This window comes from Pangasianodon hypophthalmus, chromosome 20 (genome assembly GCF_027358585.1).
Source record: "Pangasianodon hypophthalmus isolate fPanHyp1 chromosome 20, fPanHyp1.pri, whole genome shotgun sequence".
Taxonomy (NCBI): Eukaryota; Metazoa; Chordata; class Actinopteri; order Siluriformes; family Pangasiidae; genus Pangasianodon; species Pangasianodon hypophthalmus.
The window spans coordinates 14075365-14090114 of NC_069729.1; the positions used below are offsets into that span (position 1 = coordinate 14075365).

General features: G+C 36.6%; 1 protein-coding gene across 5 annotated transcripts; it reads left to right on the forward strand.

The window, feature by feature from the left end:
• The first annotated feature begins 3214 nt into the window (after nucleotides 1-3214).
• rdh5 (retinol dehydrogenase 5 (11-cis/9-cis)) lies at nucleotides 3215-14071 on the forward strand. Of its 5 annotated transcripts, XM_026932803.3 has the most exons (7): nucleotides 6476-6638; nucleotides 6779-6800; nucleotides 8164-8230; nucleotides 8928-9253; nucleotides 11633-11891; nucleotides 12194-12357; nucleotides 13068-14071. In XM_026932803.3, the coding sequence occupies exons 2-7, from the start codon at nucleotides 6794-6796 to the stop codon at nucleotides 13289-13291; spliced, it is 1047 nt and encodes a 348-aa protein (XP_026788604.1). In that variant the 5' UTR covers nucleotides 6476-6638; nucleotides 6779-6793; the 3' UTR covers nucleotides 13292-14071. The 5 variants fall into 5 exon arrangements, with proteins under 5 accessions (XP_026788605.1, XP_026788606.1, XP_034170310.1 ...); XM_026932804.3 differs by lacking the exons at nucleotides 6476-6638; nucleotides 6779-6800 and adding an exon at nucleotides 3215-3372 and having other exon boundaries at nucleotides 13068-14051; XM_026932805.3 differs by lacking the exons at nucleotides 6476-6638; nucleotides 6779-6800 and adding an exon at nucleotides 3232-3376 and having other exon boundaries at nucleotides 13068-14054.
• The last annotated feature ends 679 nt before the right edge of the window (nucleotides 14072-14750 follow it).

Consider the following 14750-nt stretch of genomic DNA (forward strand, 5'->3'; position numbering starts at 1 on the left):
GATTCCCATGTGTTTGATATATATACTGCCCCCTCCGAAAATATTGGATCGGCAAGGCTGATTCTTTTTTTTCTATACACTGAAGACAGTTTGGGTTGAGATCAAAAGATGAATATGAAATGACAGATCAGAATTTCAGCTTTCATTTCCTGACATTTACATCTAGATTTGTTAAACAACGTAGAACATGGCACCTTTGGTGGTAGACCATGAACAGATAGACTTAAAGTAAATTAAAATAAATAACACTGTCAGGATTTGGACTTGTTTTTTTGTGTTTTTGTTGTGGAGTTGTTTTGTTGTGTTGGGACTAACCTGCCTCCACCACAATGCTTCTTGGGAGACCCCAGTGCCTGTTGTGGATTCCTCACCCAGTGTTCCCTCACATTCAAGCTGCAGCCATCATGTTTCCCTTCGGACAGAGCCAAAATTGCATACATCACCCTCCTCTCAGGAAGAGACCTCTTGTGGGCTGCAGCCATCTGGGAAACTCAGAGTCCCTTCAGTTCCAGCTACTCCCCCTTTGCAGAAGAATTCAAGTGGGTCCTTGATCATCTCATCAGTGGTTGTGAGGTGTCTAAGTGACTGCTAACCCTTCGGCAAGGCAGCCGCATAAGGGCCCTTCTGGACCAACTCACGGCTGGGCCTGATGCCACGTGCCCACTCTGAGAATGTTTTGAAGAGTGGCTCCCATCCTGGCTGGAGACGTCTTCCACCCGCCCTACCCCACTTCAGACTTCGCTCCGCCCCCCCACCCCGCTCGGCTGAGGACGTCGATCCGTCTCCTTGCTCGTCGTCGATTCCCCCATCAGGTGTCACTGTAATCATCATGGCCATCTCTCTATCCAGGGGTCTGGGGCCCTCCTAAGTTTTGGTGCTTCAGTAGCTGCGCCTTAAGTGTGTATTTAAGTTGCCCTATTCCTTAGTTTCCTCACTTGGTATTTAAGTTGTGTTAAAGCCAGCCCATCGTGTCTCGTGTAAGTTCTCTATTTTTTTTGCCTGTTGTACTATTGAAACCTTTTATGATTTTTGCCTTTGTTCTCTTGAGACTTTTTATGTAGGAGTGCTCCTTTGAAGAGATATTGTGTTGCCTTTTTTTCATTGGATCTTTTTTCTGGATTTTCCCAACTGAATTTTGTGGATAACCTTTGTTTCTTGTTTTTTGCCTTTTTTCTATGTTTGCAGTTTTAGACTTTGGACTTCATTAAAATCTTTGAACTTCTGACTCTGACATCTGACTCTCATGCCGCCGACCCCAGTTCGAGTTCCAGCCCCGACAAACACTTAATATTTGGTTGCATATCCCTTGCTTGCAATAAGTGCATCAAGCCGGCAACCCACTCACATCAGCAAACTGTTGCATTCTTCTTTTTGATGCTTTTCCAGGCTTGTACCATAGCTTCTTCCATTTGTTTGTTTTGGGGGGTTTCTCTGTTCAGTCTCCTCTGCAGAAGGTGTAATGTATACTCAATAGGGTTTAGGTTTGGTGATTGGCTTGGCCAGTCTAAAACCTTCCACTTTTCCCCCAGATGAAGTGCGTTGTTGTATTGGCAGTGTGTTTTGGGTCATTATCTTGCTGCATGATGAAGTTTCTCCCAATTACATTGGATCCATTTCTCTGTAAACTGGCAGACAGAATATTTCTGTAGACTTCTGAATTCATTCTGCTGCTACCATCATGACTTACATTATCAATAAAGATTAGTGAGCCTGTTCCAGAAGCAGCCATGCAAAGCCAAGCCATGAAACTACCCCCCACTGTGCATGACTGATGAGCTTGTATGTTTTGAATCATGAGCATATCCTTTCTTTCTTCACATTTTGGCCTTTCCATCACTTTGGTAGCAGTTAATCTTGGTTCCAGAACCTTTGTGGCTCATCTCTGTATTTCTTTGTGAATTCCAATCTGTTTGCATCTTGTGGTATGGCCTCTATATTTCTGCTCTCAAAGTCTTCTTTGAATGGTGGATTGTGATACCTTCATCCCTGCCCTGTGGAGGTTGTTGGAGATGTCACTGACTGTTGTTTTTGGGTTTTCTTCACAGCTCTCTCAATGTTTGTCATCAACTGCTGTTATTTTCCATGGCCAAACTTTTCAATGTCACGTTGTTAATACACCAGTGGGTTCCTTCTTTTTCAGGACATTCCAAATTGTTGTATTGGTTATGCCTAATGCTTTTGCAATGGCTCTGATATTTTCTCTCTTTTCTCAGCTTCAAAATATTTGTTTTTTCTCCCATAGACAGCTCTCTGGCCTTGATGTTCGTTTATCCTTTTGAACAACAAATGCAGTCTTCACAGGTGAAACCCAGGCCTAAACCAAGAGTAGACATTCAGAGCTATTAATTATTTAAACAACCACTCTAACAGGACACACCCAGGCAACAAGAAACACCTGTCAGTCACATGTTCCAATATTTCCGATCACTTGAAAAATGGGTACGTTCAAACAAAAGATGCAATTTCTAAGTTGTTTAACACATCTAGATGTAAATATCAGGAAACGAAAGCTGAAATTCTGATCTATCTCATATTCATCTTTTGATTTCAAACTCAAATGTCTTCAGTGTATAGCAAAGACAAAAGTATTGGGCTTGCTGTTCCAATACTTTTAGAGGGGAATGTATTTGGTGTCTGGATTTTGTTTCTTTAGTGTTTCATTAGAGTTGCTAACATGTAAAGGAAGCTTAGCGCTACCATGCCTTGTAGCTCCAATACAAACTTAAAGAAAGCCAACATGTTTGGTTAACAGACTATATTCAAAGTAAAAGAAACATTGAGTAATCTTTGTATTTAGCTATTACTTTAATCCAGTGACTCATAATTATTGCAATTACATTATCAAAACTATGGTTCTGAAATGTCTGCAACTTTTTAACTAGGAGCTTAGCTTTATGGACTTTATTATATTAGCGTCTTACAAATCCAAGAAACACAAATGCAAGGTCATAAATCTAAACTGAGAATCAGTGAAAAAAACTTGGATATATGGCTGTAAAACTAATCTGAGTAGAAGCAAAACCAATTAAACATGAATGACATGAATGAAATGACAATACAGTTATACACTGAATAACAAGACATTCCAGCAGTATCTTAAGTTTTAACATGGAGGAAAGACTGTTATATAAGCATTTAGGAATTTTGTTTCTGGAATCTGTTCTCATGTCATTCTGATCCGCCCCTCACACACACTGATACACACACATGCACTCACAAATAAGAAGCATTATGCACAGCTTGGAGATTACAAATAGTGGACCTGCTTTAAGGGATAAACCCAAGGGATAAAGCCCTTTGTGAAACCTTCCCATTCTGAGGCAGCAAGTGGACACGCTCAGGAGGGCACACAGGACTTTTAGTAAGAACAGAGTGGGTAGGACAAATATGATACTTTTCCACTGATTGCAATTTAGCCTTGTGTAAAATTTCTAACATACAACATCTAATCATTTGTACAGATATTGGTTCATGTAATGCCAAATTGGTTTAAGTTACAATATTTATTGAATAATATTAATTTTACTGTTTGAACAATTAAGTTTCCTAGTCAAATCTGACTAACCAGAGATGTTCATAAGTGCAACTGAAGCAGGACCAGAAAATGTTATTGGTTCAATTTTAGTCAGTCCTGCTCTGTCTTGATTTAAGTGTATGTAAATCCCTAAACGTATTTTTTGGGGAAAAAAATTCCCATCCAAATGCAGGTGACCAATCAACATGATTGTTGACTGTTTAATTTTGCATATGAAGCTATGAGGCCAGTGTAGCTAACATATAATAATCTGTCTTAGACAAAAACCTTTTCTCTTCATACATGCCCAAAACTTCATCTCTTATCATCATAAGATAGACATAATGGATACAAAGGGATAATATGATACTGTTATTATCCTCAAAACTTCCATCTTTCCTGTACAATTCCATACAAGTCTTCAAACCGGGGCTTAAAAAAAAGGAATTCTTCCATTGTCCTTTTTAAGTGGCCGCCCCCATAATTTTAGAGTGTTTAGCTACATGGTGAAGTTTTCTTCGTTTTTGAAAGCTTATAGTATGTCACACTGGCTCATCAAAGTTGTGCACAGTCAAATCTGATCATAAAATGAACATAGATAGTTTCTTTATTCATCAACTTAACCTTTGGCGGTCAGGGTGTTTGTAAATTTGAATGTACGATTTTAACAAAAATTGCTGAAAAATGTTTGATTTGTAGTTAAATAATCGATACCAATATCATCAGTAAGTACAGCAAGTATATTATGTAGAGTAGTATAAGTAATAACAAAAAACTAGGGAATAACAATGATAATCACAATTGTGCGTGAAGGAACCTTAAAGTAAAATATAGGTAATAGGGGTTTACAATTAGTTTCACTGTAGTTACTAAATAATTCATAGTGGTTACCCAATAATCTACTTTAACCCTCAAGTGCTCAGCCCATTGCTTACATCACTTGTAAGTTGCATTGCATAAAAGTGTCTGCCAAATGAATAAATTGGTGACGTCAAAAGCTATTGCATTAATTAATTACCACGAACACATCACTATGACATTTTAATTTTTCAAACTGTTAAAACCTTCATTACTGTAAAATGACTGTGAAATACCACCAGTCATAACAGTGAATGTGGGAAATAAATATATTCCACATTGCATCTATACATCCACTACTTCTGATGAAATAATATGCATACTCTGAATTCATTAGCCTCTTCCTTTCATTCTGTTGTTCTTTGAATCTGTATGTTGAAAACACATATAGGTTTGAAACATCGAAAGACTTGACATTTTGGCCAATATGGGAGAAAACAGTCAAGACATTCTCATACTTCTCTAGCAATAGCAATGCCTCTTTGTTTCATAATAGCATTAGCTCAGGATTTGTCATGCATTCCAAAAACACTGCCTTGTGCATCTGCTCCAATGATGTCAAATTGTATAAGAACTTAGGCTGCAGTGTGAATGGGTATGGAGTTTACACTATGTATTTCTAAGTCTCCGTGTTCCACATTTGTATTTACTATATATTCAGGGTCCTTTAATCAATCAAATGTTAAAATGTTAATGAACAACCATTTTCAAAGAAATAACTAAATCATAATTTAGCTACTCAAAATATACGATGAAATGTAATGACATTTCCTCAACAACAACCACAACAACAATAACAACAACAAAATCCCTGATGAAAAAACTTGATGAAAGTGTCAGAACCTCAGTTGAACATAGCTATTCCCCTCATCTTAGTGCTTTCACTTTGTAAAAGATGATTATTCAAGAGAATTACTTAAAACATGATGTTGGTTGGGAGAGGCAAGAGGGCGCCATAGATATATTCTGGATTTGTTTTCTCTGTACTGAGTATGCATGCTAGTGGTAAGTCTTAGTGGTTGGGGATGCTATAGAGTGCTGCAGGGATGTCGTTTTTTTTTTTGTAGGCCAAGCTAAAGTTAGGCTATAAACAAACTACACGACAGTCGCATGACTTCAACGTCACCACCACTAAGCTTCCGACTACTCTTTCAATCTTTATTTTAAAAACATGTTCCCTGATAAGGATCCAAGGTGCTCTTTTTGTGGATGAATCGACCCCCACCTTTTTTTGGGAATGTGTCCCTGTTGCAGTATTTGGAGAAAATTCCATTTGTTTATTCCTATAGTAGATGTTTTCCTGTTCGTTGTGATGACGTTTAATTACCCTGACAACTTTTGTAGTCCCATTTAACCACTTGTTAGCAACTGCCTTTTTTCAAGACACGTAAAAGCTTTAAAAAATCATGAGTGGAGTATTGCTGATGTATTTTATATCATAGAATAAAACGTGAAAATATCTTGAGCCTATGTTAACCACAGACCTTATTTCAGGCATTTAACCAAAAACCCATTCAAAAAACCCATTGACTTCAGGACGATAGAACCGGAAGTGCTAAAATGCTAACTCATTTCCAGGTTTCAGGACTCATTCCTGTGGCACTATATTATGGTCCTGACTTGTTTGGTGACATTAGCAACTTTTTGCATATAGAAAAGGTTTTTTGTGATAAACTTTATTATCCTTTAGGAAAAACTGCATTTAACCAATGCACATCAGAGAAGGCCGAAGGCTATAAGGCAAATACACATTTGTAAAGAAATGCTGCATTTAAGCAGGGGTTAACATTTTAAAAAATTGTTCATTTTTGTGTGTTGTAATTTTAAAAGAACATATTGTTAAAATTTGAGAAGAAAAAACAGTGAAACTTTCAATGATTCTGACCACTTTCGCTTTCCGGACTCAGCACATGTATGTTTGTGACCCTTTTGGCTTCCCACTTACCTTACACCCTTCTCTCTTCAAGGTGTTACTAACAGTCTGTTTTGACAGTTCCTCATTTCCAACTACCTTAATTAAGCTCCTTCTTTAACTGTCAGTCTTTGCAATGACTTATGTGCATACAGCAGTTCTAAGCTATTGTTTCTAGGTCAAGTATATATTTTTTTCATAGTTGCTCCTGTGCTTCCTGGTTCTAAGTGTATTGTGTTTTCTACTTGATTTCCTGGTCATAAGTATGGATTTACCTTTGACTGTGTGTCCCTGTTCCATGCTCCCACTTAACACTTAAATAAAACAGTGGCTGGATCTGTACTGGCATGTAGTGTAAGTTATATGCTTGAAGTTCTACAGATTACAGATAATTTGATTACTATATACATTTCTAAGATTTAATTTATAGATTTAATCTAGTCATCTATGTTAATCTATAATCTATTTATATAATCTATCCATACTTCTTGTAGGTCTGTGTGTGTCTAATGACCTGTAAGTACAGTTTCTTATCACTGTGTGCATACAGTAGGCATATATCAATAATATTGTGTATTGATATATCTTGCTCAATCATGTATTTGTAAGTTGTTAAGCAATTCAAGTGGCATGGTCACCACATTGCTGGCTTGGATGTGTACCTTGAACAGTGTACCTTTAAAACTGTTAGTCATAAAGTGTATAGCAAAGCTAAATTAATTTACATTAATTCCATCCAAAGCAATGCTTATGTGACTGAATTTAGGTTGTGAGGGTGTTTTCAACATAGGACATAGCATACAAGATTACACAAATCACAAAACTAATTACAATTTGTGTAAGTTATGTTTGCCTACACATACTGTATATTATTAGCATTAACAAGGTCTTATTGGATGAATTCTGCAACAGCAGAAATACAATATATATTAAATATGATATAGATATTAAGTATAATTTAAATATACTCCCACACAATCACAAATATTTATATATAAAATTTTGCAATCTATTTCATTATGTAACTGAAATTGACAGCGTCGTATGTTGCTTTTATTATTATTTATACTTATTTTATAAGTAATTAGTAATTAGTTCTGAATTAGCTGTATGCACAGGATGGGGGTGATTTGGGTGATGTGTCTGCTCCAGCACATGTAAAAGTTCCTTTTGCAATTTTTCAGTAATGTGATCAGGGAGGGGAGTTATTTTCTCAGAAAGGACTTAATATGTAAAAAGTTTTTAGATTTCATTCCCAGGAATTGCTGTGGCTGAAGCATATGAAAAATAGGCAACTGGAAGAATACCAGTCATTTCTGCGGTGGCAAAATACGACATTTTTTGATATTTCATATTTCCATTTTTACATTAATCTTGTGAGCTGATTATTTTTATAGCACATGAATGCACGCAAGTCAGCTGAAAAGCCTCACTTTTGTTTCTTTAAGTTTTACATTACTGCCCATTGACCATGCCAAGAAGCACAAGCATCAGTAAATAAAAGTTCACATGCTTTCTTACCATGGGTCTGGTGTGTTCGCTGAGCCCATGGTGCTAACCAAACTATCAAAGGTTATAATGGCAAAGCTATGTTTCTGACTGACTGACCAAAGTTAATGAAGGCTATGGTGCCAACTGAGTGAACACACCTAATTAAAGCCAGGCATTTATCAAGTAGTGGGGCTGCTTGGGGCTGCTTGGGGCTACTTGTGAGCAATCTGTAGTGTAGAAAAAGAAATGTACATAAAAATTTATTTTTCACATTTTAAGTAGATGAAACATATTTCTCAAGAGGTCTTTGTTTGACATGGTTGAATTGTTTATTTTATTTATTTATTTAGTTTTTAAATTTTTATTGATATAAATATTTTTTCTACAGTTGTTGTTTGGAACCTGCATCATTCAGCACTCCCCATGGACATGGAGCTAATATACGAATATATCAGGTAGGAATGTTTGAAAAATATGATGAATAAAATCTCACTATAAAGTGCAGAATACCCCAGTAATTTTTTTAAAAAAAATTGAAGTCAAAATCTCATTTTCAACTCCATTACAGGTCTGCGTAATTATTTTTAAATGCCTTTGTACCAGATCTATATCATACATGTGATTACTACACAGAAGAATTTCAACACATTTGCTTGTACTGAGAAAAGTATGGAAAACCTTTCTACTCAAAACTCACTTATATAGAGTCTGGGGAAGTTGTTTTCCATCAATAAACATTTAAAACCTTTCAAAACTACAACCATTACAGTCTAGCAATAAGGGTCTTACAATGAGACAGACATCAGAGAATGTCTTACCAAAGCTCTTCCTGTGTAGATTTATCCAAATTCCTAGCACTTACACTTTCCATAGGGTGCATGATATACAATTGCCCTTTCATTATAAGTGAAATTTGAGAAAATGGTTTTCTGTATTTTTCTTAGTACAAGGAAAAGTGGCAAAAGTGCTGGTAATTGCACATATACCACACATGTAGTATATAGAGATTATGTTAGAATTTCTTTAAGATCTTATAATAATTTTATCTGTATTATGAGACAGTGCCTTTGTACCTTTGTATTCTGACATGACTGTACCTTTACATACTGACATGAGTGTATTTATGTATGAATTTGTTTTTTTTCCATGCAGTAAAGATCACCTGTTCTCGTACGCTCTTGGTGCCTTTGTGCTGTTGTGGGCTTTGATATGGCTGTACCGTGACAGCCTGGAAATCGACAAAATCAAAGAGAAGTACGTGTTCGTCACCGGCTGTGATTCAGGTTTCGGGAACCTATTATGTAAACGACTGGACAAACGTGGTTTCCGTGTGTTGGCTGGTTGCTTGACAGAAAAAGGAGCAGATGACCTGAAGAGAGTGACGGGACCTTATCTGAAGACCTGCATACTGGATGTTACTAGAACAGCTAGCATTCAGAACGCTGTGGAATGGACGAAGAAAGAGGTTGGAGACAGAGGTCAGTGTACAACACCAGGCTTGTGTCTTAGTTAATGTATAGTTAGTGTTTCTTAAAAAAACTCCTAAATACTTGAATGTAGAATCAGTCGTAACAAGACTTCTTGATAATTGTTATTTTTGAGTGCTTATACAGTGTAGGTTTGGTGGTTGAGAGACCATGCGTATTATCCATAATACACTACTAGTGCATGGCAGAATAAAGACTGAGAAATTGTGAGTTGGTTCTGACATTTAACATAATGTAAATGATTGAGTAATGATGTAAAGTGTAAATGTGTAAAAGTGGTACCTCATACATGGGAGGAGTTGCGGCAAAGCTCCATCATATACAGTATATCAGCTGTTCAACAAATGTTAACCTTCATATAATTCTCATTCACAACTCTATACATTTTAAATTCTGTTAAATACTATCTCTTTTGCTTGACCAATGATTTAAAAAAAAAGTTGCTATTTGACAGATATAAGCTGATGTTCTTTTGATTTGATAGCCTTTCTAGATGTTGCAAAAAATGGGAAATGCAACAAGCACTAATAGAGACCCATTGGGGAAGAAATCACACTGGGAAGAGCAGCAGACACAACAGTTAATAAGGTCGCCAGATTGAGCTAGTTTAAAATAATCCACCTTGTTCAGTTTGTTACACCCCACCAGTTTTTTTCTTATACATCTTCTCAGTCACGGCTGATGACACGTTATGGATGTGTCAGTGAACTGGGCTGGATAGTATTAGCCCCAACTGTACAAATCTAGGGGGTGTGTCACTCTGTGTAACGATCTGACATGGCTCCAGTAGGCTGCATGAATCTACAGTCTGAGCTAGAAAGAAATCAGCCCCAGTGTCACTTTTTCATACCATTCTGTGTATTTTTCTTGCAACCATTGGTGGTGCTACTGCACCTAATTAAACTAAAGTCCAACATAATCAATAAACAATAAACAATAATATATTGATATCTTTTTTGTTATTAAAATAAAGGGGCTTAGCCCATTTATGCCATTTATACCCTGAACACTAGCATTTGGGATACAGCCAGAAATGTCCAGGCTCTTCATCTGTCACCCAGTAGAGTTTAGCTCCATTACACATGGCTCTGATATTCAGATGATCTTGAATATCCTGAAGGCCTTTATTAGCTGGATAGTGTGTGTTAAATTCAGAATGGAAGTAAACTCCATAGGGGGCAGATTTTGGCAGTCATGCCATACAATGCCAGAAAAAGAGGTAGAATAAGGATCCACTTATGTTTGCACTTGCAAAATACATTTTCCCCCAAAGGTTTAGTGTCTGTCCCCTAAGGTCTTGTGTGCACCTTTTGTATTTCTGAAAAAAATAGACTTCATGCTCTGTGTTCTGCACATGTGACAAGCACAGTCCCTGTTATATTGTTTTTCTTCCTGAGATATTTAAACATGAAAGGAAGACACTTTGTGACACCAGGGATTCCATAATCCTAATGCATAATGTAAACAAATGTTTGTTGCTCCTAATCCCATTGATTATTCTTTCATTTTACATTGCAGCTACAAAGCTAATGGAGCTAACAAGTAAATATTTGTTGAATTATGTAAATATATTCTCCAATATCTGAGCTGCATATATTTTTTTAGACAGTGTTCAGTTCTTCAGTAATGTCACAATAACTTACAATTTATTGAAAAAAATTAAATTGGGTAACTTCACAATGATGCTTGAAGCAAATATATGAAGAATTGGGCCAATATTTGTGTAAAAGATTTAGGGAAACAGGTGAATCATTACTTGTTTGCTACAATAGCATAGTAGCTCTGATGCAAAAGTAAAGAAGCAAACTCCAGACTATCAGACATGGGCAGGTTAGATGCAGATAAAACCAAAGGGCAGGGTGATACTCAAAGACATAGAACAGGAAATAGTTCAAGCGATTAAACATCAGACTGGACTGGGTTAAAGCAAAATCAATAACTAGGCCAACACAGTCAAATGCGAACAAATACAAACAAAGGCAGGAGGCAGACTCCACAATGATCTGCCCGAGATGTGTAAAGGAATATGTGTGACTGGGAATGGGTGTGTCTAATCATGTGATAGGTAATGGTGTGGTTTGTAGTTCATGACTTCTCTGAGGATCTTGGGAGTTCACAGTTTCAGTGGTGACAGTCATCCTTAGTGATGTTACATAGTACACCAAAATTTTCTTGGATGAACGGCTACTGTTGCAATAAGTGGGATTTTGCAATTTACTTTTCCTCCATTCTTTTCTTTGTAAATGGAGATTGCTTTCAGTCACACAATATTGAATTGATAGCATTATGCAGGTGAAATATGCTAACTGGTTACTTCATTGTTAGCTGCATTGTGAGTTCTCAACAAATTTGCACTTATTGCAATGGCAGGACTCTGGGGGATCGTGAACAATGCAGGATGCTCGTTACCCATGGGTCCTTCTGAATGGATGCAGATTGAGGATTTCCACAGCACTCTAAGGGTCAACATGACTGGTGTGATCGAGACGACCATGAATTTTCTGCCACTCGTCAAGAGAGCCCGTGGCCGAATTGTTAATGTGGCTTCAGTGCTGGGCAGAGTGGCAGCGAACGGAGGTGGATACTGCATTTCCAAGTTTGCAGTGGAAGCCTTTTCTGATTGCCTCAGGTATTTCCAAGTTAAGAGCCACTGGAGTATTCCTTTAAGCACCTCAACAAGAAGATCTTGAGTTCAAATCCAGGTAGCAGTTAATAGCAGTATGCCTGTAATGACTGTCTGTCCAGCCAAGGCTGGATCTTTAACCTCAAACCTCCGACGCAGCACATTCTTCCATGTGGCACAAGAAAAGTGGAAAAAAAAATTCCTATATAACAATACACTTGCCAAATTAAGGATTAATTGTATCTTATGACAGTTAGATTGTGCTATGAGTTCATCATAAATACAAACACTTCAAATCTTTGTTTCAGGAGGGACATTCAACATTTTGGAATCAAAGTGTGTATAATAGAACCTGGGTTCTTCAAGACCCAGGTGACAAGCCTGGAACCACTCGAACGGGAACTTCATCGCCTGTGGAACCAACTGACGCCTGAAGTGAAAGAAAGCTATGGAGAAAAATATCTGGATAAGTGTAGGTATACCTGATATTATATTTAAGGTACTCATGCACCTTAAAGTATGATTTTAAATGATTAATTTCTCTTGGATACCTTGGATGCCGAACTAACCCTAGTTTATTTAAAAATTTGTTATCACAGAGATAAATTCACATTTTTCACATTTTTTTATGTGATAGTTTTAGAGAATAACCTAGTAAACAGAACCTTTTAGCCACAAAACCTGCTTGCTAAGTTAGCTAATTATCTACCATATTAATGTTATATTTATGTTAAAGTGAAACGTAATCGTGAAAATCCATGGTTATTTATGGTACTATATTGTGACGTGTTTGAGTACTGTTAAATAAATCCAGCTCATGACCACTTGAACTAGTTTACTTACAGTTATTAATTAGTCAGTTATTAATTATGGCGTGGATAATAACTGTATCAGAAATGCATGCTCACCAGGGTAAACAACTCTTCCATAGCAAGGCTGAGAAAAAGGAGAAAAAATGTGTCTCTTTCTTCCAATGCCCAAACTTGAACTAATTTCAGATGTTTTTGTGTGGTTTTTGGGGCATAGTTGGGCTGGGAAATTCTGCCAAGACCTGGCAACCCTGCACGTATTATCACCAGCTTCTAAATTACCAGATGGTTCGTGGTGCTTTTTTAGCCTGTAAAACACTGGTCATTTCTTAACCTCTGTGTTTTCCTTTTCTTTTTGCTGTTCTCAATCCAGACATCAACGTACAGAGGCTGATTATGAATGCTATTTGTGATGCTGATTTGAGTAAAGTGACCAACTGCATGGAGCATGCTCTGTCTGCTGCTCACCCAAGGACCCGATACAGTGCTGGCTGGGATGCCAAACTCCTCTGGATCCCTCTCTCTTACATGCCAGCTTGTGTTGTTGACATTGCACTAAGACTGGTGTTGCCACGGCCTGCCAAGAGTGTTTTATAGATCCAAACTTAAGTTGAAATTGACCATATCAAGTGTTCCCTAAGTAATTTAGACAAGAGTTTAAAGTAGTATACTCAAAAGGATGATTTACTTGTATTTCCACTGTATTTAAGTGATGCAAAGTAACTGATCTTGCCTGTGTATATTTTGCCTTGTTCGATTAAGTTGAGAAATTGCTATCGTTTGTTCTTCTATGTTACAGGTGACATCTTGATCAATTCAAAATTGCCTTAGCTGCCAGTAAACCAAAAATGTCTGACCAAATATTTTGTTTATAACCAGCCTGTGCCTTTTTCTCACTATAATTTTTTTGGCTGAGCAACAGCAATATTTTAAAGAAAGTATAATATAAGTTTCGGAAACACTAAAGATGTGAATAAAACCATTATTTAATACAATTAAGTCAAGTTTATGTAATAAAGTAAATTACACCAATGTATACCTGTAAATCAATAAAATTGAATTAAACAATCTTATCAACCCCTCAAAGGTAAAATTGTCAGCCTACAACTCTTTGTTCAACAGTGTGTATGCCTTTTTCATTTAAAATGATTCATCTTGGCCAAATTATTAAAGGAATAATTCTGCCAAAAACTGAATTTACCCTTTAACCCAAATGTGGTTAATTGGACAGGACATGTCTAGTGTCTGAACTTTGCTTCAGACATTATGTACTGGATCTACGAGGCTGATGTTGCATCGTTCAAACTGCATGCATAAATCCTTAGATACTCACTTCAAACTGCATCAAGTTGTTCATTACATCATACAGATTTCCTTGTGGTTTCCCAAACTGTATGAAACACTGTGATCGATAAAAACAGACAGAACTACATATCAGATCTTAAAACATTAGTAATCACTCTATTCCTTAGATTACAAGGTAAGGGTTTTGACTGAAACTGCCACTAATTGGGGGATGGAGCTTAAACTTTTCAAAAGGTAATCTATAAACTCGTGAAGCTACAAATTATGCTAACTCTACATGTAAAACGATCATCTATATTCCCATAGAGTGAGATTTAAAGTACAAACAGAACATGTGAATAATGTTAGCAAATGTCATATGAGAAATTTATATATGAAATCTGTTACAAGGTAATAAATATTTATTAAATTGCCCATGGGTGTGCAATTTTGGCATTACATCCATCATTATTATTTGAGACCGAAGACTACAGGAAAAATACATTCAGTAATCATACACATTACAATTCTATTTTAATCAAATGTTTTAAGAATCATAAAAGATCACAAAAGGTACATATATCTCTATATCTTGTTGGCATATTTTTAAGTATATATCATAAGATGTATAAGTATCATATGTCTATACTGTATACACATACAATTAATAGCTAATGTCTGTTACACAGACAAAATTTATTTTATATGAACACATTTTTGAGAGATGGGAGGAAACTGGAGAACCTGAAGGAAACCCACATGGACATGGGGA

Bases quoted from the DNA above. Each gene is read 5' to 3' on its own strand.
- rdh5 (XM_026932803.3), top strand. The intron at 11,892-12,193 runs GTATTTCCAAGT...TCTTTGTTTCAG, and splicing joins GCCTTTTCTGATTGCCTCAG to GAGGGACATTCAACATTTTG. The intron at 12,358-13,067 runs GTAGGTATACCT...TTCTCAATCCAG, and splicing joins AGAAAAATATCTGGATAAGT to ACATCAACGTACAGAGGCTG.